Here is a 23,784-nt window from a genome sequence, read left to right as displayed (position 1 = left end):
CGTGACACGTGAAAATTATATGAAATACAAATTTCACTGTTCCATAAATAGTGTTTTATTAGAACACAGCCACTCTCTTTCTTGCAAGTATTTGTAGCTGATTTTGAGCTACTGTGTTAGAGTTTGAGCATGACACGAGACCGAATGGGCCGCAAAAACTAAAACATTCAGCTCTTTACAGAAAAATTGTGCTGACCCCTTAAGGCTACGCAAGTCCACGTCCCATTTGGAAAGTCTTCCTTATCCTCGGAAGGGAGTGTACCCGGTTCGAGGAGCGCGGGTCTAAACTGAAGACCCTGGGCAAGTCCTTCCCATCGAAGGTCTCAGTTTCCCCCAAGTATGAAATGGGGTTAGACACAGTGATCTCTGGGGGCCTGTCTGGGGGGGGAAAGCAAAGAAATAAAGGAGACAGGAACTCGGGGTAGATGGGGAGCCGGTCCCTCGGGGTTTCCAGCCGCGTGGGCGGGCCCAGTGCCCCGAGGCCCAGCTTTCGCAGGGGAATTCCGGGCGGGGTGCGGCGGAGGGGCGGGGCCGGGGGCGGGGCCGGCCGCCGCCTATAAGAGGGGCCGCGAGCCCGGCCGGACCACTTGCCTGCGCGCGCTCTGCGGACCGCCGTGCCATGGCCTCCGCCCGCCTGCTCGCGCTGCTGTTGCTCCTCGTGGGCGTCCCCGCCGCTGCCACCGAGTCGGTAGGTGCTTGGGGATCCCCGGAGGGCGGCCTGGTGCCTCCTTTGTTCCTGGGGGCCCGGGCTAGGGGGGGCCTCAGGGGTCTGCAACGCCCCCAACTAGACGCCGAGGCCGGGGAAACTTTGCTGGAAAACTTGGCTCCCGGGTCACAGGGAGGCTCCGAGCCGGGGTGGCTCCCGCGCGCGAACGTGCGCCCCAGCCTGCTGCTCTTCCCGCCTCCCCTGGCCTCGGCCCCGCCGCGCGCTCCAGGCTCGGACGTGACTAAGCCGGTGTCACCTCTTCTCTCCCCCACACTCTCGCCCTCCCCTGGTGATCTTGGGGCCCTGGATCCCCCTGCACGCCCTCTGTAAGCGCCCAGAGCGGCGGCTCTAGAATCTGATAGGGCCTGGGCACGAGGGGCAGCGTACTCGGAAGGGGGAAGGAGGAGGGTTGTGCGGAACCTTGTTTCACACACCAGGGAATGAAGGACTGAACCCTGACCTCAGGTCTGGCCCCAACCCCGCCACTGGGCTTGTAACTTTGGGTAAAGCCCTGCCCCTTCTGAGTCTCAGTTTCCCCATCTGTACAACGGCAGGAGGGAGCCCGGCAGGAGATGGCCAGTGCCTCTGTAGGGTCCCTCCAAAGTTGGGACTCTGATCTTCCAAGGGCAGACGGGAAGGATGGTTTGGGGTCAGCACTTCACCAAGAGTTGAGCCTCTGCTTTCTTCGAGAATGCTGTTTATTTCTGCTGAACTGCAGAAGGGAAATTGGAGTACCCACCTTGAGTAGGGTGAAGGGGGGGGTGGGGGTCAGAGGGCCTCAGTGAGCCCAGAGAAGCCCTCCTTCTCACTGCTCTCTGGTCCCTGCCCTAGTTTACAAAGTCCTGGGCCACCAGAACCTCCATTCATCCCCTGCCACCAGTGTGGGGGAGGAGGATGGCAATCTCATCTGGGAAGTTGGGGGAGCAGGAATTGCTTGGAGGGTCTGTCTGTCCTCCAAGAACCCCATTTTTTTGCCCCCTTCATTCCCTTAAACCCCCCTTTTTAGAAGGAGCAAGTCTGTGGAGTTTAATCATTACAGATTTTTTAATGGGGCTCCTGTTTCTCTGGGCTTGAGCGAGGGAAGTCTTTTCTGCCTGGCAGGCTTCTTTTGGGGAATCCGTGAGATCCTAATACTAACCCACCAGCAGGATTGCAGGCATTCAGTGGTGATAGCAAACATTTAGTGCTTATGGTGTGCCTTATGATGTTCTGATAGCTTTCTAATGGCTGTTCCAATGTCCTATCAACTTGCTTAATTCTGACAACAACCCTGCTGTTTACTGTTCTTAAATTGGTCCTGAGGCTGAGGAGGTTAGCTAACTTACCCAAGGTCACACAGCTAATCAGGGGCTGAGTCATTCAAATTTAGGCAGCCAGGTGTCCAAGTTCCTGCTCTTATGATAAGCTGCAGTGTGATGCTTTCTGAGTGGCGGCCCTGAATCTGTTGAGATTTGGGGCTGGCCGGCCTCAACGAATTCTGAGGTGGAAGGAAACAGGAGACCAGAGTGAGGTGATGACTTCCCCAAACTGAGGGCAGCCAGACCAAAAGGTTAGTGTCTGAGCCAAGACTCCAACCTACACCTGCTGCTCCCTGGTACAGTGCTCTAAATTGGGCCCTGAAAGATGTGTTGAGTCCAGCAACTGGGGAGACCTCCAGAGGAATGCCATGTTGGGTCCTGTTGGCCTGGACAGTGTGGGGAAAAAAGAAAGACCCAGGAGGTCGTGAGGTCACTGCATGGGCAGTCACATGGCAGTCTCAGTTCAGAGGCTGCTGAGTGTGCAGGTGCTTCAGGGTGACGAGCAGACAGCTGTGTCCTGGGGGCAGTCAGAAGGATATGGTTTGGGGGAGGGCAGCTGTGTCAGCCCTCGCATGGTGACCCATCAGCTGGGGGAGAAGTAGGCCCTGAGCAGCTGCTTCCTGAGAGAGGTATCTGGCTCTCATCCTGACCTCAGCACTCCCCTTCCTGGTGAATGTCAGGGACCTTCCACCTCTAATTGGGTCACAGGGCTTCCCCTTTTGCCTCCGCCACCCCCTTCCTTCCAAGATTGTGGCCGGAAAAATCAGACCTAGTCATAGTTGGATAGATGTAATGGAGGCCCGCCTTTTTCTTTTTGCAGGTGGAGAAAACAGGCCCTGGGAGAAGGGATTTGCTAATTGCAGTTATGATTTGTTGAGTTTTCCACATGCTAGGTCTGGGGCATTTTATCCTCACAAAAAACCCCAGCATCTCGGGGTTATACTATGCCCACTTTACAGATGAGGGAACTGAGGTCCGTCTCCAATAGTGCTGTTGAGGCCCCTCTCCAAGTTTAGGTTTAAGCCAAAGGCCTGCCCTCCCCTTGCGTGATACCCTACCCCCACCCTAAGGGCTTGGTGCCACAAGTTTTGGGAAGGGAACCCAGGCTGAGCAGACAGCCTCTTCCCTGGCTGTGGGACTTGCCATCCCAAACCAGTTCTTCCTGTCCAGCTGGGAGCATTCCCCTGAACTGCCTTCCTGCCACTCCTTCCCTAGCCAATTAAAGGCAGCCCTGTTTGGGGAGCTGGACCCCTCCAGAGGGGTTGCTGCCCAGAGGCACAGCCTTCTGATGTGGCACCAGGCCCAGTGGGTTCTGGGGAAATGTACTTTAGCTTAGAGATGTTTTCGGTCTCCTTGAAAATTCTCTCCTTGATTGCCCTGAGGTAGGAGTGGGGCAGAAGCCCAGAGGGCCTAGGACCCTTGAGTGGTCAGTGAGAGCTCTGTGGAATTCTTAAAAGCCTAGAGAGCTACTAAAGAGCCTATTTTGGGCCATGGTTTAGAGGGTTCTGTGAGCTTGATGTCCCCCATCTGTAAAATGGGGTTTGAAACAAATGACCTTGATTGCCCTTTCCAGCTCAAGTATTCTATTCATATCCATCCCCCCAAACCTACCACACACACCACTTCCACCCACACACACCCAGGGGGGAATTCTGCCCTATTCATCTTCAGCGAAATACTTAACCCCTTACTTAGTATGCAGGAAATATTTGCATGAATGAATAAATTCGTGTGTGTAACTTCATTCGAAAGGGTGCATTGAGGTAATTTATCACTAACGTGAATGCCTTCCAGGGAAACCGTGAGGTAGGTTTTATTATCTCCATTTATACAGGAAACTGATGCTCAGAGGAAGGTAGTGGCTTGCCAAGGTCAGAACCAGGTCTCTGATAATACAAGGTGTCTGGTTTGAGCGTCCTCTGAGAACTTTCCAGATGAGAAATTCCGGCTGGCTTTGAAGGAAGATACCTCGGGTTCTACTTCCTGAATTGGAAGCACGTATGCCCTATCTCTGGGTCTCAGTGTCCCCAACTCTATAGTAAGGAGGTAGGACCAAAACCCTCCCAAGGGTCCTCCCTGCCCTGAAAACACACTGATGGGGGGAGGGGAGCTTTCTTGGCCCCCTTGGTAAAGAACCTAAGAGGAGAAGAGCTGGGGGGTGGAGACATTCAGCTCCTGCCATCCCCAGCTCCTGGAAACAGAAGGCTTTTGCAAAGGACTTGGAGTGCAGGGCCGCCCTGAATGAGGAGCTGGGAGAGCCAGGCTGGGCTCCCCGCCCCAGTTCCTTCTTGGGAGGAATTGGCTGCTAGTTGTTCTCAGCCTCCTGGACTGGTGGGTGTGATTTCCAAATGACCATTTAAAATTGGGGGAAGGGGCTGGACTGGGCCTGTGAGTCACTGGAGGAGAGCGGTGGCTGGCCTGAGTTACCCATTTCCTTTCAGCCTCTTGGCTAGTAGGATGGCTCTGATGAGGGTGTTGGAATGGGTTCCAGAGTTTTACCTTGTCCCCTGAGAGCCTATTAAAGATAGTCAGCGTCTCAATGTCCAGGGCCTTTGAGGGGATGCCCAGGAGATGTTAATACTAGGGCCTCAGACCTTCCCAGTGCCCCGTCCGTGTGGACTTTGACAGGGTGTGAATTCAGCCAGTTGTTTGTTTCCCTTGAAGCAGAACTGAAGCTGCCACTGCTCTGAGCTCCTAGAGCAGAGCTGGTATATAGTCCAGATGGGGTTGGACCCCAGGAGTCTGACTTGTCTGATGTCCTCCTCTCCCCTTACTTCCTGGAACTGGCAGGAGGGCACTGGAACAGTGGCTTGGGGTTAGGCAGACCTAACTTCAGAGGTGTGAAGGCCACCTCTTCTAGCTACATGGCTTTGGACATGTCACCCAGTCTCCCCAGCCTCTGCTTCCTGGTGGGTAAGAAGATCAGGGTTTCGGCGGGGCTGGTAGGAGGGGACAAGGCTGCAGTGAGTGCCTGGTAGGGAGGCCGCATTCCGTGTGACAGACATGTCAGCCATGCCAGGTGGCCCTGTGCCTTTGAGGATTCTACTCCCCGCCCCCGCCCCCCCCCCCATGGCCCCTGGAACACTTTCTTCCCTCCCACTCCCCAACAGCTGCAGGGTGGTAAGGGAGGAGTCGAGGGTGGGGCTGATGGAGTTCAAATCTCCTGTTTGTTTGTTTTAGAAGTGGGCTGTTTGCTAATTATCAGATGGGTTCATATTTAAACAAGAACCAGTTCTCAGCGGCCCCACCCCTCCCGCCAGGATTTGTAGGAACCCTTTGCTGAGCAGTTTGCAGACTGCTGGGTGATGGCAGGGTTTGCTAAGGGTATGGGACCACCTAGACACTGTCCAGAAGGGGGTCACCCTTCCTGAGCTGGAGGGGCAGAGTTTCTAGTCCTACGGAGGCTGAGTGAATTGCAAGCTGCGCTCTGGGCTAGGAGAGGGGGTGTGGTAGTGGGCAGGAAGGTACAGTGTCTGAAAAGCCAGTTTTCATACACTTTCAGTGCACAGTGCCTAGAGAGGGAGGTGAAGGCCCGTGTCAACAGTTGGGGCCTGATTTAACTCCAGAAGGACTAGAAACCTGGCTTCTTGAGCTGGTTTGTTATTAACTCACTAGTGACCTTCAGGCGTGTTCCTGCACCTGGCCAGGCCCTTTGGCCCTGTCTGCTGGAGGCAGGGTGACTGGAAGTGGGTGCATTTCACAGCCACAAAAACCTGAGTCACCATCCCAGCTCTGCTGCTCACCCCGGGACATGCAGTTAGTTAATAAGTCACTTCACCGATGTGTCCTCTACAAAACACCTGTGTCACTCAACTTGTAAAGTGTTTGGCAAACTTGTAAAGTGCTGGCTTGATTTGGGTTTATCATTAGCGGCTAGACCAGGGTTCTTAACCTGGCTGGATGTTGGCTTCAGGAAGATGGTATCTGCGTGCACACTGAAAAATGTAGACTGATGGTTACAGTTCTCGGGGTTCAAAACTTTTTATCCTTACCGGAGAGCTCCAGGAGTCCCCAGGAGATGACTCTGTGATTTGAACACTTCTTCCCAGCTTTGGCCTTCTGCAGTCCCCTGCCCAGTCTATCCCTGCTACTTTTCACCACCTCTGTGCCCCTGGTTACTCACCACCCCCACCCTCTGGCCCGTCCCTCCTACTCAGCGCACCCCCCCCCCCTCCTTATTCTGCCTCTCTCCTCCCCCACCCTGCAGGCCCAGAACTCTGCTGCCCCAGTTTTCTCTGGCACAGGAGAGGAGGCTGGTAGTCAGGTGACACCTGGGGTAATGGAAAGGGGAGGCAGGGAGAGGCTGGTATGTGTGGAAACAGTGACTTGGTGGAGCCGCCGGTTGCAGCCAGGCCTGTGGGACTGGCTGTACCACTGGAACCTCAGGGCGTGGGGGCAGGGATGACCCATGGCCGGTCACAGGCAGTGGGGACACTCCTTGCCTGGGGTAGGGGGGTGGGGTAGGGACTGGCTGGGAAACGTCTGTGGGACAGACCCACTAGGTCTGGAGCAGTGGCTTCTCCGAGTGGGGGGCGGGGGGTGGGGGGGTGCACAGCAGGGAGTCTGGGAAGGGGCAGGAAGCCAGCACCTAGTGCTGATCTAATCAGCCTAGACTAGAGGCTATCGACTCTGCTCCTGAGAACACGGGAGGCTTGTTTATGTCCCTGCCCGCAGATCCAGCAGGGACTTCGGATCTGCTGCCTAGATTACAAGCCCCAGCTTCAATGCACCTCTGTCTCTGCAGCCCTCAGGGAGCCAGCCCCCTCCCGCCTGTCTCCAGCGGTAATCGGAGCAGTGCCCAGCTTGGTTACCGGGCCCCGAGACAGAGGGAGGCTTGTCTGTTCCAGAACCGTCTTTTACAGGTGGGGAAACTGAGGCCCAGGGAGGGAATCTCCCAAGATCCACAAAGGAGTTAGTGGCAAGGGTGCTGCATCAGCTGCCGTCAGGGGGATGTCCAGAGCTGCAGAAGCTCCCACCTCTGCCCCCATTCCTAGCTGCACCCCAGGATCCTGGAGCCCTCGCTGTGGAATGGGCTGCCCTGGGGGGGGTTGGTGAAAAGTTGGCTGCTGGCTGTGCCAGGCCTGGCTTGTCTCCTGTGTGATTGTGTTCAGAGTAACCTGACCTTGGAGTGGGCAGAGCTGACATTCGAACCCCCACCCCTAGCCCCACCCCTACTCCCAGACCTGGCTTAACCCTTCAGTTACCAGAGTGCCAGGCTGTGGATTGGTGTGTGGTTTCTTATTGCCTTCTGGATATTTTTTTTCATCCTCAGGGCAGGTCAGGAAATACTCTGGGATCCCCAAGTAGAATGTCAGGCATCTCTGGTCACTGCCATTTACTCCTTTTGGAAAAATACAACCCAGTTTCTTCTGCCTCTATCTTCTTACGACAGGTGCTCCAAGTTGTGTGACCTTGAGCAGGTCTCTGCCCATCTCTGGGTCCTTTGCAGTCTCCAGGGACCTGATTGGTTGTTGAAAAGTCTCTGGTCTCAGAAGCAAAATGAATACTCATTACAGGGTTATGTCCCTTCATGATTTGCAAACAACCACCCCCCCCCCCCCCCCGCCATCCACTGACCACCTTTCTAGCAATGGAACTGCTTCTATAGCTTTTTCCAGGTCTCTCTGACCCTTTGACCACTAATCCCTTTAGCCAGAAGGAAGGCAGGTGGGGATTAATAATAGCTACTACTCAATGAGCACCTGCTGTGTACTGGGCCATATGCCGGGTCCCTTGCACATACTAATGCATTTCACTTAATCGTCATCGTCCTGCAGGGTGCTCCTAGCCCTGGTTACCAAAAGAGAAAACTAAGGGTTCAGAATACCCCAAGGTTCCTGGAGTTAGGAAGTGGCCATGGCCAGACTGTGCTTTGCTGGTGGGTAACCACTCTTCTGGTGGGGATCCTTTGTTTCTGGCGAGGTGTAGAGCTCTGATTGTGGCTTCTGGGTTTGCTCACCCTGGGGGATATCTGGCCCTTCAAAAAGGCAGGGTGGGGGAAAGCAGTGACTAACCAACGGCCCCTTCTGGGGATCTCCTGTCCGGATAACAGGTGGCTTCAGTAGTTGGAGTCCAGTGTCCTTGCCACTCCCTGTTGAATTTGGCTTGCCCAGTTGTCCTTCTGGTCTCACCTCCTGAAAGAAGGGTCAGATGTGTCCCTGACCCTGCCTCTGCTGGGGAGGAGCCTGGGGGCAGGAGGTGGGTGTGGGGGGCTCTCCTCCCTCTTTTCCTCCCACCAGCTCTTGGTTAACCAGGCCTTGACCCTGAACTCCCTGGTGCCCCAGCCAAGTTTTTGTTCTTTTGTTGAATATCACTTTCACCTTTGTTTGCTCCTTGGTGGAGCCTGGCCCGGCACTGTGGGGTTTGGGTGGAGAGGTGACTCGGGGGCGGCAGTGAGAAGTCTGGTTGTAGCTGAGGCGTGGTCTTGAGAAAGATCTAGGTTCAAATCTCAGCTCTGTTGCTTTCTAGTTGTGTGACTTCGGATAAACGACTCCCCCGCACCTCAATTTCCTGCAAACATGTTATAAGACTCGTGCCAGTAAAATGAGTTCATAGAGAAGAGCACCGCGTGGTGCCTGGCACGTCGTGGATACTTGAGCTAGTCACCCCAGCCCCTGTGCTTTTCCCTGGTGACGGAAGCTGTAGGACTTTGGGGTGGGGTTGGCGACCTTTTCCTAGCTTCTTTTCATGCTTATAGCATAAGGACTGGATGCGGAATACATCTGGAGTGACAGCTGCAGCCTGTGGGTTTGCTGAGACCCTTACTTTTGCAGCCCAAACCCTTGAAGCAGGGAGGGAGGACAACTCCAGCCTGGAGCCAGAAGACCTAGCTTCTAAGTCCAGCCCTGCTGCCAACAGTTTGGGTGACCTTGGCAAAGTCCCTTGTCTTTTAATTTGTTTGCTGGGTTATAAAATGAGACCATTGGGCTCAGTGGCCTCAGATACTTTCTACTGGCAGGTGTTAGTTCCTTTAGAACAAAACAGCACCTGCCCCCTCTTCTGGGGATAATCTGGGGAGGCGTCCAGCATCTCAGTCCCCAGGCACTCACCCCAGGTGTCCACCAGCCCTGGGGTAGACAGGGTCTGTGAGACCCAGGCCCACTGCCTTATTCTGCTGGTGATTTCTGTTGTGCTCTGGGAGAAGGGAGGCCTGAGGGCCCAGAGAGGGTGCCTGTGCGTGCACACACACGTGAACACACATTCCCCCGGCAGGGATGGGGTGAGTGGAGAACAGGTGGGGTAAGCTTGGCTGGGATCAGGGTGGGGTCCCTCTCTGGTCAGGGCTGGGCTTGGCTACTGGGTGGCCTGGTGGCTTCTTCAAAGCCACCCTGACTGAATGAATGGGCCTTGTCTGCAAAGTGGGTGAGGCAAGGGAAGGGCTGGTGGCATTCCCTCCCCTCTGCCCCTCTGCACATGATGGGATGCTTGCCCACAGTCTCATGGAGCTTGGGCCTCTCTTGCTGGCCTCGTCTTAAAGGGTTCCCACTGGGGAATTTCTCTCTTGTCAGGAGTCAGGGGCAGAGAAGATGCTTCTGGAGTTGAAGGTTTTGTTTTCTTGTGTCCTTCCCTGAGCATGCCCCCTGCCCCCCGGGCCTCGTGACTTGTGACTTGTGACTTGCTGGAGAAGGAAGCGTTGGCTCCTCTAATGCAGTCTTGAGCCCTGGAATAGGTATCTGACAGGGTCTGATGCCTCCTGTGCCCCTGGTGCAACCTTAGACAAGTGTATCCTCTCCAGGAACCTGGTATAAAAAGGAAGGGTGAGGGCTGAACTGGGAGTGAATCTGGGTTTCAGTGCTGACGGGGCCTGCCTCCTCTCTTAGCCTTCCTTTAGCTACTGTGAAACTGAAGTGGTAACTCTGAGCCAGGCAGCATGGGTAATCCCAGGAGTTGTTTTGAAGCACCCCTTAGCACTTTCACACACCCAAAGAAAGGCAAGATGTAGAAACAACATTCTGTGACTCCTGGGGACCAGGGATGGGGAAGGTCTCTGCCTGAAGCCACCCAGTGCTGGGACCCCAGCCCCTGACTTGACTTGGAGCTCAGACTCCCACAGCCAGTCTGGTCTCCAGGCTTGGTTGACCACTGGCTGAAGTACCTTCTTTCTCTCCTGGGCTGGATTTGACCTCCACGCAGCAGGGCTCCCTCCTAGCTCAGGTGGTCAGGCACTCTATAGACGCGTATGTTCATGCAGGTGTTCTTGTGTGTGTGGTTAAAAGCTCAGGTGACCCATGCCTGGGTTCTGGTCCATTGTGGCCACTTTTTACCAATGTGACCTTGGGCAAAAATCTATCAGGAGGACCTACTGTAGGCTAAGTGCTTAGGAGGTCCTGCTCTCAGAATCTGGGCCTGGGGGAATTTGCTTTGCGGCAGGGACCTCGCCCTAGGGACAGTTTCGCAACCACCTCGGAGCCCTCCCGGAGGAGCTGCCAAACTAAAGCCACAGGCACGGGGCTGTGGGGCTGTGTGCGGGGGCTGGGCTGGAGTTCCAGCACTCAGCAGCTCCTGATTCCCGAGTCATGAAGTCATCCCGACCAGGGCTTAACCCCTTCTGGCTCCCCACCCCCGTGTGTGCCAAGTATTCAGCGAAGATTCTCCCATCCGGTGGAAGAGGGCTGCGTGCCCGCCGCCTTCCCCCTGGTCTGACCCTGCTCCTTTCCGGGAATCCAGCACATGCCCTCGCGGTGGGTGGAAGAGGGTATGACAGTCAGGTTCTGCCCGCCTCTCCCCAGAAGCCCCCGGAGGAGCCCGGGCCTCGCCTGCAATGGTTACCTTGTCCTGGGAACAGATATTCCTTCTCGGGCTCCCCTGAGTCACTGGCAGTCTCCCTCAGGTGAAGGACAGCCTGGGGCAGTCAAAGAGAGACCTGACCTGACTTCTCTCCATTCTGAGCTGTGCAGCTAACTCAGCCACGTGACCTTGGGCAAGTCACTGCCCTGTTCAGCATTCGAATTCTGTCCAATTCTGTGAGATGGAAGGGACAGGACCTCCCTGGCTTCTGTGGTTCTGAGCAGAGCCCCAGTCTCCTACAGGCAGGGGCTTTGGGAAAGAAGAGAATGTTTTGAGGAGGGGTGTGTATGGAACTTCATGAAACCCTATCTCTTTTGGCAAAAGTAGGGACTTTAATATTTGAGTTAATTAGCAAAAAAAAAACCAAAAAACAAAAAACAAAAAAACTTTGCCCAGGACTGCTGTTCTGTGGGAAGCCTTCGCCCCAGAGCTAAGGAGAACGGCAGTAAGGATTCAGAATGCTTCCTACCCTTGTGAGCTCTAGGAGATGGGAACAGAGAGAGTAGCTGACGTACTTGTAGGACCCTGGAAAAGTCTTTGCCTCCCTGGACCTTGATACTTTCCTTTGGAAAACTTCTCAGTGGAAGTAGGCTTAAGATTCTGCTGTGATGTCCTAGACTGGGTCCCCGTGGGTAGGGGCCAAGGACATCTGTGGGTGATGGAGTGGATGGTGCCCCACTCTGTGCTGGTACAGAACAGATCCTGTGGGAGATGCTTATAAAGCTGGATATGAGAGTGTGCTCGTGTATTTGTGAGTCACTAGGTCTGTGCAGCACCTGGACTGAGGCCTCCCTGAGGTGTGGGTGAGCCAGCCCTGTCTGTCCCAGCCCAGTCTGACTCAGCTGGGAAAGGTGTCCTGGACTGGGAAAGACCAGGGCCGGCAGCCCTCTCCCTGCCACAGGCGAATCAGTGGTGACTATGTCTGCGCCCTAGAACCCTAGAGTGTCCTACCCTCCAGCCTGTGTGGCTCCTGCAGTCAGGCAGCCTGATGCGGAAGCCTCCTTCTTCCACCCGCTACTTGTGTCAGAGGGAAACGCCCAGTTTCCTTGGTTGTAAAATGAGGTTAAAGACATGCCTTTGGAGTTAATAAGAACAGGGGCTGGCACGTAGTAATTGCTTATAGTAAATAGTACCTAGTAATGTTTAATGTTCTGATTATTACCAACTTTATTATTTTTATTAGCCCAGGATGAGAAAGAGATTTGCCTAAGGTCACACAGCAAGTTAGGGGGCCAGGAGGAGAGCAGGACCCAGGTCTCCAGGTCCTGGCCTGTTTACTTTCCAGCACCCCAGGTTACCTTACCGAATGCCCACTTCATTGCCTTTTGGGGCTCGGGGCTGTTGTCAAGCGCCAGGGGGCTACTGATGTGTCTTCAGAAGTGGCTGACGTAACTCCTTGTTTCACTCTAGATCCGAGAGACCGAAGTCATCGACCCCCAAGACCTCCTAGAAGGCCGATACTTTTCTGGAGCCCTCCCAGATGATGAGGATGTCGGGGGGCCCGGGCAGGAGCCCGATGACTTTGAGCTGTCTGGCTCTGGAGATCTGGGTATGGAGGGTGTGGTGGGCAGGCTTGAGGTCATGAGGCTGGAGGGAAAGTGGCCTCACAGACCATAGGGGGGTGAACATGTCTTGAGACTTGGATTTGTATGGGGGTTTTCCAGCAGAGCTCCTCCCCTCTCAAAGGGGAAACAAAAGTAACTATCAAGCCTTTCCACCCCTTGGCAACCCTCCTTGGGCGGGTTATTTGTTGCTTTGAGTTCATTTGTAGCTGTAGGTTTTCTGAGCACCAGCCTGGACCTGTCTGCCTGTGGCTGGGGGCCTGGTGGGGGTGGGGCTGGAAAGAACGGATAGTGTTTTCTTCTTGTGAAAAGGAGAAGGGCCAGCTCCAAAGCCTGGGAGCATGTGTGGGCAGAAGTATGGGTGGAGAACAAGCCCCTGCTTCAGAGGGGGATGGGAGTGTGTGAAGGGGCCCAGGCCTCTGGGGGCTGGACCAGGGGCCAGGCCGGTTCATGGTCTTCAGTGACTCCTATGTACAGGATGGTGTGATCTTTGAAGTTTGAGCTTTGGAGTCCCATAGTCTTGAGTTCAAACTGCCTCTCGGTGACCTGAGACTTGGTTTCCGAATCTGTAAAATAGTGAATCAGTGAGTTGGGGATGGGACTCTTGGCACATGCTAAGCACTCAGTAAATATTTTAATGTTGCGATTTCTAACATTTAATGTTACAGTGTAGAGTCGTCTCAAAGGAATCCCTTGGGGCTCTTGTTCAAATGCAGACTCTGATTCTATGAGCCCTGAAATTCTGCCTTTCTAACCAGCTCTTGGTCCCTGATCCAGACATTCCAGAGCAAGGGTTTGGAGCTGACAGAGCATCTGCTCAGCCACCTGCCTGGCATCCTTGTGAAAGAACCGGGGAGTAAGGTCTTGAGAGCCCCATTTTACAGATGAGGTGACTGAGGCTGGGGTGGGAATGGTCACCTACTGTATACTAAGCATTTGAGGGCTGCTTGTAAGGTAGGACTCTCACCAGCCATGGCTGAAGAAGGGGGAGGTACTTTAAAGACAAATGTTCACACAGCTTTTCTGACTTTACAGATGACTCAGAGGACCCCCAGATCTTCCCGGAAGTAATCCAACCCTTGGTGAGTAGTTAACATGCTTTTGCCTCTCCCCATTTGCTCCACTGTGACACCTGTTGAGAGGAGCCCATAAGTGAGGGTCTGACCTCACTCTGCAAGAAAGCTTGTATTTGTGGCCCTGGCTCCTTAGGGACAGGCACGACTGTGGGTAGGCCATCCTTCCTGCAGGGATAATCACTGTCAACACTTAGATGTGTTTCCAGCACCTTTTCTATGCATTTCTAGGTATTTCCCAGCATTAATATCAAATAATATATATAGTCTTGTGTGCTGCACTTTTCACTTAAAGTGGGCACGAGTGTGCTTCCTCACATAATTAAGTGTTCTTTTTCATTTTTATAGGCTGCATAATCATCGTTCATTATTTTCCCCTTATTGATGGAAAAGTTGTTTATGATTTTTTGATACTCTAAAATCATACCACCACAGCAAGCATCTTTCACTCAAGTCTCTGATTAGCTCCTTGGGATAGAGTCCCAGAGGCAAAGTTGCTGCCTTAAAGGGCAAGCACTTTCTGCAGTTTTGCCCAGCCGCCCTCCAGGGTGGTGATTCTAGAATCCCCACTGACCGGCAGTGAGTGGTAACACCTGCTTCCCTGTACCCTCGGTCACATTCATTCCTCTTTTGGGACAGATCCACTAGAAAGGTTGAGGGTAAGCCTTTGATGGCATAATTGTTGGAAGATTGGTGCTGAATTCAGCTCCAGGACCACACGGTTCATCCGGCAAGATGGCGGAAGCAGATTCCCTCCCTGGCTGAATGTTCCTGTCCCTGCCCTGGGTCCCTCCCCAAAGCACACTGAGCCTTCATCTGTCCTCCTTCTGCCCCATCCAGGTGCCTCTAGATAACCATATCCCTGAGAGGGCAGGGCCTGGGAGCTGGGTCCCCACCGAAGCCAAGGACCTGGAGGAGAATGAGGTCATCCCCAAGAGGATCTCACCCTTTGAAGGGGACGGGGATGTGTCTAACAAGGTGTCAATGTCCAGTGCCACACAGAGCGGCAACATCTTTGAGAGGACAGAGGTTCTGGCGGGTAAGGTCCTCACGAGGTACTTTGAAGGGGGAGAGGACTGGGAGGCAGTGTTGCAGACAGGGATGCCTCTGGCACATTGGGCTTCTTGGTACCCCTTCCTTCTAGCCACAGGGTGCCCTGGAGCCTCAAGGACTACACCGTCGTAAGGGGTGGCTCTGACTGGGTGAGCAGCCCGGTGGAGGGGGAGGAGAATTGCATATCAGAGTCTTTTAAAGAACAGCTAGGAGTCAGTCACCGGCCGTAAGTCCTTCTGTCTTGTTTTCAAAGCATTTTCGTAGCCTGGGATTGGTATCTAGGGAGTTTATTCAAGGTTAACTTCCCTCGAAAGCACAGAGACTCCTTTGGACTGGGGTGGTTTCCCTCCCTCCTGCTCTGTCACTTGACAGCCTCGTGATCTTGGCTGAGAAGCTTTCCAGCCTCAGTTGAGGATGTGAGCCTCCGTTTCTTCCTCTGTAAATGGGTACAGTGCTACCTCCTCGGGTTGGTGTAATAACTCCATGACAATGAGAACCTGAAATAATTTGGCAAACCGTAAAGGGCTTTTCTGATTTGTTGGTGTAATCTGTCGCTGAGTCTTCATGGGGCTTTAGGAGTGGCTCTTTCAAGCCTGGCTGTGGGGCCTTCGGCTGGGGCAGTGCCTGCTGGCTCTCTCCTTCCCTGGCAGCTTGGGGGTCTCCAAAGCTGCGGGCAGGGGTGGGCTGTCAGAGAGAACTCTCTTTCTGGCCAAATGTTATAGGCCAAGGGCAGGTCTTCATGAAGCAGCCTGTTGAGTGGCTGCCCTGGGCCCAGTCTGGGTTACTCCTGTCTCCGGACAGCCACAGCCAGTTGGGCCAACACCTTCGTGGAGTCTTGAGGTACAGGGAGGAGCCCTGTGTCCTGCCTCCATCCAGGACAGATAAGGGTCTTGCCTACATCTTGCAGATAAGGCTGGCTGGGAATGTAACCCTAGGTGACTTTGGGCCCAGCTCAGCCTTGACCCTGACCTCCTGGGACCCGAGTATTTATTCTTTCTGCTTTTCCTTCGCTACTTTTTGTGTGATGTGAGGGGGTGGTGGTGCTACCAGAACTAGAGGGGCCCTTAGAGACCTTGTGATCTTCTAAGCTTCAAAATCTTCGGTAAAACCTCCCCCCATCTTTTTTCAACCACAGAGTTTCACTTTTAGCTGGCATATGTGGGATTAGCATAAGGTTTTGCTTTCACCAACAAAGGGTTCTGCTGCTTTTAAAGAAAAGTTTAAAAACCACTGATCTAGGCCAAGCATGTCTTATAACTCGGGGAGACTGAGGCCCAGAGAAAGCAGACCACTTGCTTGGGTCACATAAGCAAGAGACAGAACCAAAGCTAAGTCGTCTCTTAAATCTTGCGGTTGAGAATTATCCAAGCATAAGATCTTCATGTGAGAAGTTCCGTTGCTGTGTTAGTTGGCATCTGAATGGCACCTGGGAGTTTCTCAAGTGCTTGCCAGGTGCTACCTGCTGCGTGTGCCCCCCTGAATCTCCACGACCCTATCAGACAGGTATGGCTGTCTTTACTCTTATAAGTAAGGAAACCGAGGCTCAGAGAAGCCAAATCACTTTCCAAAGTCACAAAACTAGGCATTAGTATTGAAACCTAGGGCCGCAGTCACTTTTGAGACTGCCCTTGAACCTTCTGACCCTGTGGGGTCAAGGTTCCAGCACAGACCAAGGTCCCAGTAGAGGAGCCGGGGGTCATCAGAGGGAAGGGTGATAAAAACAGGAATGGGGTCGATACCTTATTCCATTGTGCTTTTTCTGGTATTTCCTGGGGGCACTTTGTGGCTGTTGTTTCATGAGTTTTAGCTAAGAAGGAACCTTACTGGACTCCCCCGTGCCACTCTGCCCTCATTCTGTGCATAGATTCAGAGTGTGTGCAGGGATGGAAAATTAATCTTCTTAGCCCTAGTAAGACCGAATTAGGGGACTCAGTCTGCCGCAGCAAGGATTCTGTGAGATATCCCTGCCCCCTCAACAAACAGGAATGAGCCCTTCAGGCGACCTGGCATGATGCAGAACAGCTGCCCACCTGAGGTTAGCAGCGCGCACCGGCCTGATGCTAGCAGGTGCCCGTAGGCAGTGCTCCTCTCTGAGCTGAACTGTGAGTGTCATTTATTAAGCACTCACTGTTGTGCCAGGCCCAATTCAGGGTGCTAGGGACACGGATCATAAAGCCACAAAGGTTTACAATCCATGAGGACTGAGCATACGCTGTGCATTGTTCTAAGCACTTTGGGTGGATTAATTTATTTAATCCTAGGACAAATGTGTGAGAAAGGTACTTTAATTTCCAGTTTGCAATGAGCGAGATGAAGGCACTTGCCTGATGACACAGCCAGTGCTGAGTAACGGGAGTGGGACCTAGGCCTTAACCACCGAGCTGGAAACACGGGAACGTAAACCACTGTCTGTAACTGTCAGTGACGTAGCAGCCTGGCCGTGTCACCGTGTTAGAGCTGTGTCTGGTAGGACACACCTGTGTGTATAGAGGATGTGCACACCTGTCTGTGGAAGCGGAGGCCTGTGTAGGTGTGCGTACCCAGAGCCAGCTAGACTGCGATGCTCTGAGGCCTGCACTGTCTAGGCTGGTTTTCAGGCCTGCGGGTTTGCTTGCTCCTGGCCCAGTTAGTGCTAAGCTGTTGCTAGGGTGTCAGGCTGGTGTTTGGAAGGTGCTGTGGGCTCCAGCAGGCGTGGGTTGGAAGGGTAGCTTTGCCACTCCGGCGCTGTGGTCTTCAGTGACCTCCGATGACCCCCTGTCTTGTTCACGAGGTCACGCCTAGCACAAGTGACAGCAGGGGTGAAGATGTCTAGTTGTAAGAGAGCCGACTAGGGGGAAGTGGCAATGTGCCCGAGGTCCTGACCCACAGCTCTCCCGTCTCTTCCTCCGCAGCTTTGATCGTGGGCGGCGGCGTGGGCGTCCTGTTTGCTGTTTTCCTGGTCCTGCTGCTGGTATACCGCATGAAGAAGAAGGACGAAGGCACCTACGACCTGGGCAAGAAACCTATCTACAAAAAAGCCCCCACCAACGAGTTCTATGCTTGAAGCAGCCTCCTGGGCACACTGGCTTCGACCTCAGCAGGGAGGGAAGCAGAAGGATTTTGAAGGGTGGACATTAGGGTAGGGGGAGGGCAAACTAATACTGACCTGTCGGCATCTCCAGCTGTGATTATGTTTTAAGCGTCAGAAGAGGCATCATCTTCTGTTCCTGCCTGCCTCTTCTTGATTCTCTGGGCCTCGACTGTCCCGGCCGAAAAATGGGGTTACGCCTGGCCTTGCTGAAGGCAGGTCTGGGATTGGATCATTTCTTAATTTTCCACTTTAGAATGTGGGCCCAGGTTACAGCCTATATTAAACATGCCTCATCCAGAGCCCCTCTGAAGCTGGAGCTCGGCCCCCAGCGGCCTTCTCCTTCCCTCTTGTGAAAAGGAGCTGGGAGAAGGAACTAGAACCACCTGCACCTTGATGTGTCCGTCAAAGGGCACTTGTGACCACACTACAGGAGTCTGTGGTATACCTTGGGCCATTCTCGGCTCTCTCAAGTGACTTTTGGAAATCAGCCTTTTTTATGAGGGGGAGGGGGCGGGGAGAAGAGCTGAAAGTTACATACTGAAATGGATTTGCAAAGTATTTGTAAATCTACTCTTAGCGGGGTATTTTTTTCTAATGGTTCATTCCTTGGTGCAGAGCCTCTGCCTGGGCAAGAGTGTGCCGATATCAAGATGTTCTCCGCTCTCTTGCACTTTCCACAGTACCTGCTAAGTTTGTATTTAATGGTTTTTTGTTTTTGTTTCTCGGAAATGAGAGAAGAGACGGAGATATGATTTTTATTAATTTTTTTTGTTTTTGTTTTTGTTTTTTACTATTTATAGCTTCAGACAGGGCCTCTTTCTCTCTTTCCTCTTTTAAATATCCTCCCCATTTTTTTTTTTTTATACTTAACACTCTCCCGCTCATGACCTTGGCCCTTTCTGAAGCTGCTTCCTCTAAGAAGTGGCTATTGCCGAAACATAGTTTTCTAGCAGATCCCAAAATATAATGTAGGGGATGGTGGGATATTTGTGTCTCTTTTCTTGTAATATATTATTATTCATGGTTCTAGAAAAATAGATAAATATATTTTTTCAGGAAATAGCATGATATGTCCCATTTGACGTTGGCTGGATGGTTGAGTGAGTGGAGTTTTGTGTGGCTGAGTGGGTTTTTGCCTTTCTCTCACTCTGTTCGTGGTGCCTTCTCCTGATTGGGCCGGAATAGTTGAGGGTAGACAATTCTGCCTTCTTTCTAGCTTCTGCTTTGAGCCCAACTGGTGTTCCTTTGTTTGTCTTCTCCAAATTTAAGAGAACATTGGAGAGCCATCCTATCCATTATGGTAAGCACTAGCCACGCGTGGCTTTTCAAATCAATTAAAATCACAGAAAGTTAAAAAATTCATTCCTCATTTACACTAACCACATTTCAAGTGCTCATTTGCCACATGTGGCTCGTGGCTGCTCTGGTGAGCACGCAGGTAGAGCCCGTGTCCACCTGTCGAACCACAGTGCTAGAAAACTGAACTGGTATAACAAGTCCCAGCCCCAGCCTTGCTGGGGCGATCTTTGTCTCCCTGGGCAAAGGGGGCATGGGGGAGGGCTGACTTGGCTTTGGAGCTTATCTGTGATCCTTCCTTCACAAAGAGGAGGCCCGGTGGGTTAGTTAGCCCGTGCAGGCTGCGTCTTCTCCTGACCCCACTGGCTGGGGAGCGGGGAGTCGCCCTTGCCTCCCGTACCCTTCACCACCTCAAGCCAGGGGCCCCAGCTGGCTGGGTCCTCTGGGCTCCCCTCCCCCACCCCTGCCATGTCCTTTCCCTCTGGCCATGTTGGGAGTGAGCACCTCTTCTTGTAGCCACCTCACACTGTTGTCTGTTACTGATTTTTTTCTTTTTGATAAGAAGATAATAAAACCTGGTACTTTCTAGATTGCTTGTCTCTGTCATTTCAAAGTTTGTAAGAAGTCCTTCTTTCTGGGTTCTGTATCCTTTGATCTTCGCGGAGCCTGAGATCATTCCCCTGACCAAATGCCCTTTGGGGCGCCAGACACTGGAGGCAGAGAAGAAGCCAAGAAAGGGCCTGGAGAGGAGGAAAGAAAGAATGTGCCCCTGGCAGCCTGTGGGGCATGTCATGCCTAACTTGGTGTGGCGCTTAGATGGCACCTGGTTAAAAAACAAGGTGGGTGGTGGGGGCTCCTGGGTGGCTCAGTCAGTTGAGCGTCTGACTCCTGGTTTAGGCTCAAGTCATGATCTCCTGGTTGGTGGGATTGAGCCTCGTGTTGGGGCTTGGGATTCTCCCTTTCTCTCTGCCCCTCCCCTGCTCACTCAATCTCTCCCTCAAAATAAATAAACTTTAAAAGAAACCCACAAAGATCCTTGGATTAGATGCTAACCATAGAAATGAGGATGTTCCCCATGTAAATCCAGATTCCCTAGTTCTTTTGGGAAAAACTCAAGATTTGGCTCCTCTCCGGCTGCATGGCAACAATTGAAAGTTGCTGACAGGGAGGATCCTGTCTGGATGTGGGTTTTCTGCTTTGCCACAGTCTTTACCTGCTTCACTCGTGTCACCTGCGTGGCTTCTACAAGCACTGCAGTAGTCGGGTCTGGACAAACCCCATTGATGCCTCTCTCAATCCTGGTAAGAGCCTTTTTACCAAGGGGGGAACCTGCCCTTAGCTCATTTGCAGGGTTAAACCTTAATTCCAAGGCCTTGGGCTTTGGTGGTCTTCCTTTGGTGTCACATCACCCAGTGCTTGGCTGGGGTCGGGGGAAGGATACAGAGGAATTAGTAGAAGCAAATCCTCGTGTCACATGCATGTGCCAGAACCCATGCCGTCTCTGCTTCATACCTGAACCCACTTAATCGGCACAACAGTTCCACAGAGTAGGGTCTGTTAGTATCCCCGTTATACGGATGGGGACACCACAGCTAAGAGGTTACTTGTCCCAAGTGACACAGCTTACCAACAGTAGAGGTGGGGTTTGAACCCAGGCATTTGGGCTCCAGAGGCTGCTCGGGACCTACAAACACCCCCCGAAGCAGCAAGTCTGGTCTCCGGGGGCCCCCGCCACACCTTGTTTGCCTGAGCTCCGTGAAGCTTGAGTGGGGCTCCCTGTTCTTTATAACCTGATTCTGGCAGAAGGTCCTTCCTTGCATCTGTTAGACCTGGGCCGTCCAGTATAGTAGCTGTCGGGCACAGGTGACTCTTTCCATTTAAACACATTTTCAGAAACGAAATTTCAGTTCCTCAGTTGTGCTAGCCACATCTCAAGCGGTCAGTAGCCACATGCAGCTGCTGACTACTCTCTCAGTCAGTGCCGATACAGAGCATTTCCATTGTCGCAGAAATTTCTGTTAGGTCTGTGTTGGGTGATGAAGACTGTGGGTCATGACCTTTCGACTTGGGATTTCAGCTTTTAATAGCTGCTACCTTGTGCTCCAACAGCCTACAGGGAGGTAGGTCGGAGCCTAGAGTACTGTAAGTGCTCACTAAAAGCACTTCATTCTCATCAGCGCCATCTTTGGGTGAGACAGAAGCTCCACAAGGTCCCTGGGTTATCTACTGTGTAAAATTATCCCCAAATTTCAGGGCTTCTGACCACTGTCTCACATAGTGTCTGCAGGCCAGGAAGGTGGGAGCAACTGAGCTAGGTAGTTGTCTCATGAAGTTGTAGTCAAAATGTTGACCTGGGCCAGAACATCGAGAAGCTTGAGTGGGCTGGAGGGTCCACTTCCAGGATGGCTCACTTATATGTCTGGCAGGTTGATGCTGGCTGTTGACAGGAGGCCTCAGTTCCTTGGCATGTGGACCCTCAAAGGGCTAATGTCCTCATTACATAGTGGCTGGCTTTTCCCAGAAAGCGATCCTAGAGAGCCAGGTGGAAGCTACAATGCCTTTTATGGCCAAGCCTTTGGTCACTCACTGTTACTTCCACACTATCCTATTGGTCACACAGGTCAGCCATATTCATCGCGAAAGGAGAGTGCAGAAGGGAAGGGCAGGAATACCTTCAAGAGGCAAGACTCCTCAGATGCCATCTCAAAGGCTGGTTACTATAGCCTTGTTTCTGGTCAACTCTGCACAGGACTTAATTTATCTAGAGAGTGGACTCTGAGTGGGACTTGGTATAATATTATTTCTGAGAATTGGGCACAGGATGCAAAGTGGATTTAGACAATATTGAGCCTTTTTTGTTCATGATCCTGCCATTTTTTCTGAAACCAGAGAAGCACTGACCCCTATATGGGGCCATTCTTCATGGGGCATTGGGAGGCCTACAGGCCAAATAGATTCCTCCTTGGAAATCATTTGCTATGTAGTTTTGGGGGATGGGATGGTCAGAATTCTAAGATGGCCCCCAAGATTTTTACCTCCTGTTGTATACACCATTATATTCCTTCCCCTTGAATGTGGGCAGGATCTGTAACCATGATGGATGCCACTCCTATGATTGGGTTACATCAGACGGGAAAGACAAAGGGGTTTTGCAGATGTAATTGAGGTCCCAAATTAGTTGATTTTTTTAGTTATTAAAAGGGGAGATTACCCTGGGTGGGCCAAGCTTAATCAGTTGAAAGCGCTAATAAGAGGATCCGGAACCTTCTTGGTAAGAGAGATGCTCTCCTGTTGGCCTTGAAGAAGCAAGCTTCCATGAGTTCTACAGCTACAAGGATGTGAATTTTGCCAACAACTCTGTGAGCCTGGAGTAGGACCCTTTGCCTCAGAGAGACCGCCCTGTCAGCCCCGGCTCACACCTTGATTATGGCCTTGGGAGACCCATAGCAGAAAACCCAGCTAAGCTGTGCTTGGGCTCCCGATCCATGGAAACCATAAGGGCAATAAATGGGTGTTATTTTAACTGCTGTGTTTGTGGTAGTCTGTTACACAACATAGACAACCAATACAGGCAGGTCACTTACTCCCTCTGCACAATCAATTTCTCCATCTGCCAAATGGAGGGGAGTGCAGAGTCTGGATCATCTGTAAAAATATTTCTGGAGTAACAACAATGACAGCAACTGTCCCACAGAAAGTGGTTACAGTGGGCCAGGCCCTGTTGCTTTACATATATTGGTTATTTTATTCCTCACGACATCCTGTGAAACAAATACTTCCCCTTTTACAGAAGGAGGAACTGAAGCACAGAGAGGTGAAGCGACTTGAACTTGCCACATGTGCCTGGCTTAAACACACAACTTTGTTTCCAAGATGGGTGTTGTCTGGAAAGCCACTGTTTGAGCTGCATTCCTGGATCTTAAGGTGATTCTTCTGAAAATACATATGAGTAATTAGTGTGGGAAGAAGAAGTGTGCGCACACACTTCAGCCAAGCCTAGGACACCCCTAGCCTGGATGAGGCAGGGATGCACTCTTCCAGGCACTAGCCAGCGTTGGGGAGGAGGATGTTTTGAACCAGACGAAGGCTTGGGAATGAGCTTGGTAGAGTGGGCTTTACCTCAGCACTCTATAATCGAACCCATTTAGAACCCATGTAGTGAAACCCTAAAGACCTTGGCCCCAAGGCTCTGCCTTCCCCTAGAACTCTGCCTGCCTCTGGGGCGATCAGCTAGCTATGGCAGGTGTTGACCACTTTGCCCACTGAAAGCATTATTATGCCAATACTGCCCTGCCTGCCTTTGTCCCTTGGGGTCAGGAAGAGAGCCAAGCCTGCCTGGAGGGCCTTTTTTTTTTTTTTTTTTCATTCTTTTATTCACCAATATTAAAAATAAAAGCCAAATTATTGTTATTTTAACATTTTAAAGAAATTGTTCAATCTTGTCTGTAATTTACTCTAGGATGCTCCAGTGTAGATAGTCAGATATATGGGTTTCAGTTTAATTTTACCCTACAAGCCAGTAATTATCATCCAAAGTGTCCTCATCAGAAATATACACTTCATGGGTTGTTAGGTACTTAGAGTAGCTCTAACTAAAGGCTACAATCCAAAGGCTGTTACACCAGCCTTTCAAGTATCTTTTTTTTTTTTTATGATATTTTATTTATTTATTTTTTTAATTTTATTTTTTAATATATGAAATTTACTGTCAAATTGGTTTCCATACAACACCCAGTGCTCATCCCAAAAGGTGCCCTCCTCAATAACCATCACCCACCCTCCCCTCCCTCCCACCCCCCATCAACCCTCAGTTTGTTCTCAGTTTTTAAGAGTCTCTTATGCTTTGCCTCTCTCCCACTCTAACCTCTTTTTTTTTTTTTCCTTCCCCTCCCCCATGGGTTTCTGTTAAGTTTCTCAGGATCCACATAAGAGTGAAACC

The 23,784-nt window shown here is 52.0% G+C and overlaps 1 protein-coding gene across 1 annotated transcript; it reads left to right on the top strand.

The window, feature by feature from the left end:
* Positions 1-559: 559 nt before the first annotated feature.
* SDC4 (syndecan 4) lies at positions 560-19,433 on the top strand. The gene is made up of 5 exons (XM_058685763.1): positions 560-688; positions 12,202-12,340; positions 13,389-13,435; positions 14,267-14,465; positions 17,371-19,433. The coding sequence occupies exons 1-5, from the start codon at positions 620-622 to the stop codon at positions 17,520-17,522; spliced, it is 606 nt and encodes a 201-aa protein (XP_058541746.1). The 5' UTR covers positions 560-619; the 3' UTR covers positions 17,523-19,433.
* Positions 19,434-23,784: the final 4,351 nt, after the last annotated feature.

This window comes from Neofelis nebulosa, chromosome 9, assembly GCF_028018385.1.
Source record: "Neofelis nebulosa isolate mNeoNeb1 chromosome 9, mNeoNeb1.pri, whole genome shotgun sequence".
NCBI classification, from domain to species: domain Eukaryota; kingdom Metazoa; phylum Chordata; class Mammalia; order Carnivora; family Felidae; genus Neofelis; species Neofelis nebulosa.
The sequence above is the reverse complement of the archived record's forward strand: the minus strand, read 5'-3'. Positions and strand labels throughout refer to the sequence as shown.

Excerpts from the sequence above, each read along its gene's own strand:
- SDC4 (XM_058685763.1), top strand. The coding sequence starts at position 620 with ATGGCCTCCGCCCGCCTGCTCGCGCTGCTGTTGCTCCTCGTGGGCGTC. Across the intron at positions 689-12,201 it reads CCGCCGCTGCCACCGAGTCG|ATCCGAGAGACCGAAGTCAT; the intron begins GTAGGTGCTTGG and ends GTTTCACTCTAG. Across the intron at positions 13,436-14,266 it reads CGGAAGTAATCCAACCCTTG|GTGCCTCTAGATAACCATAT; the intron begins GTGAGTAGTTAA and ends TGCCCCATCCAG.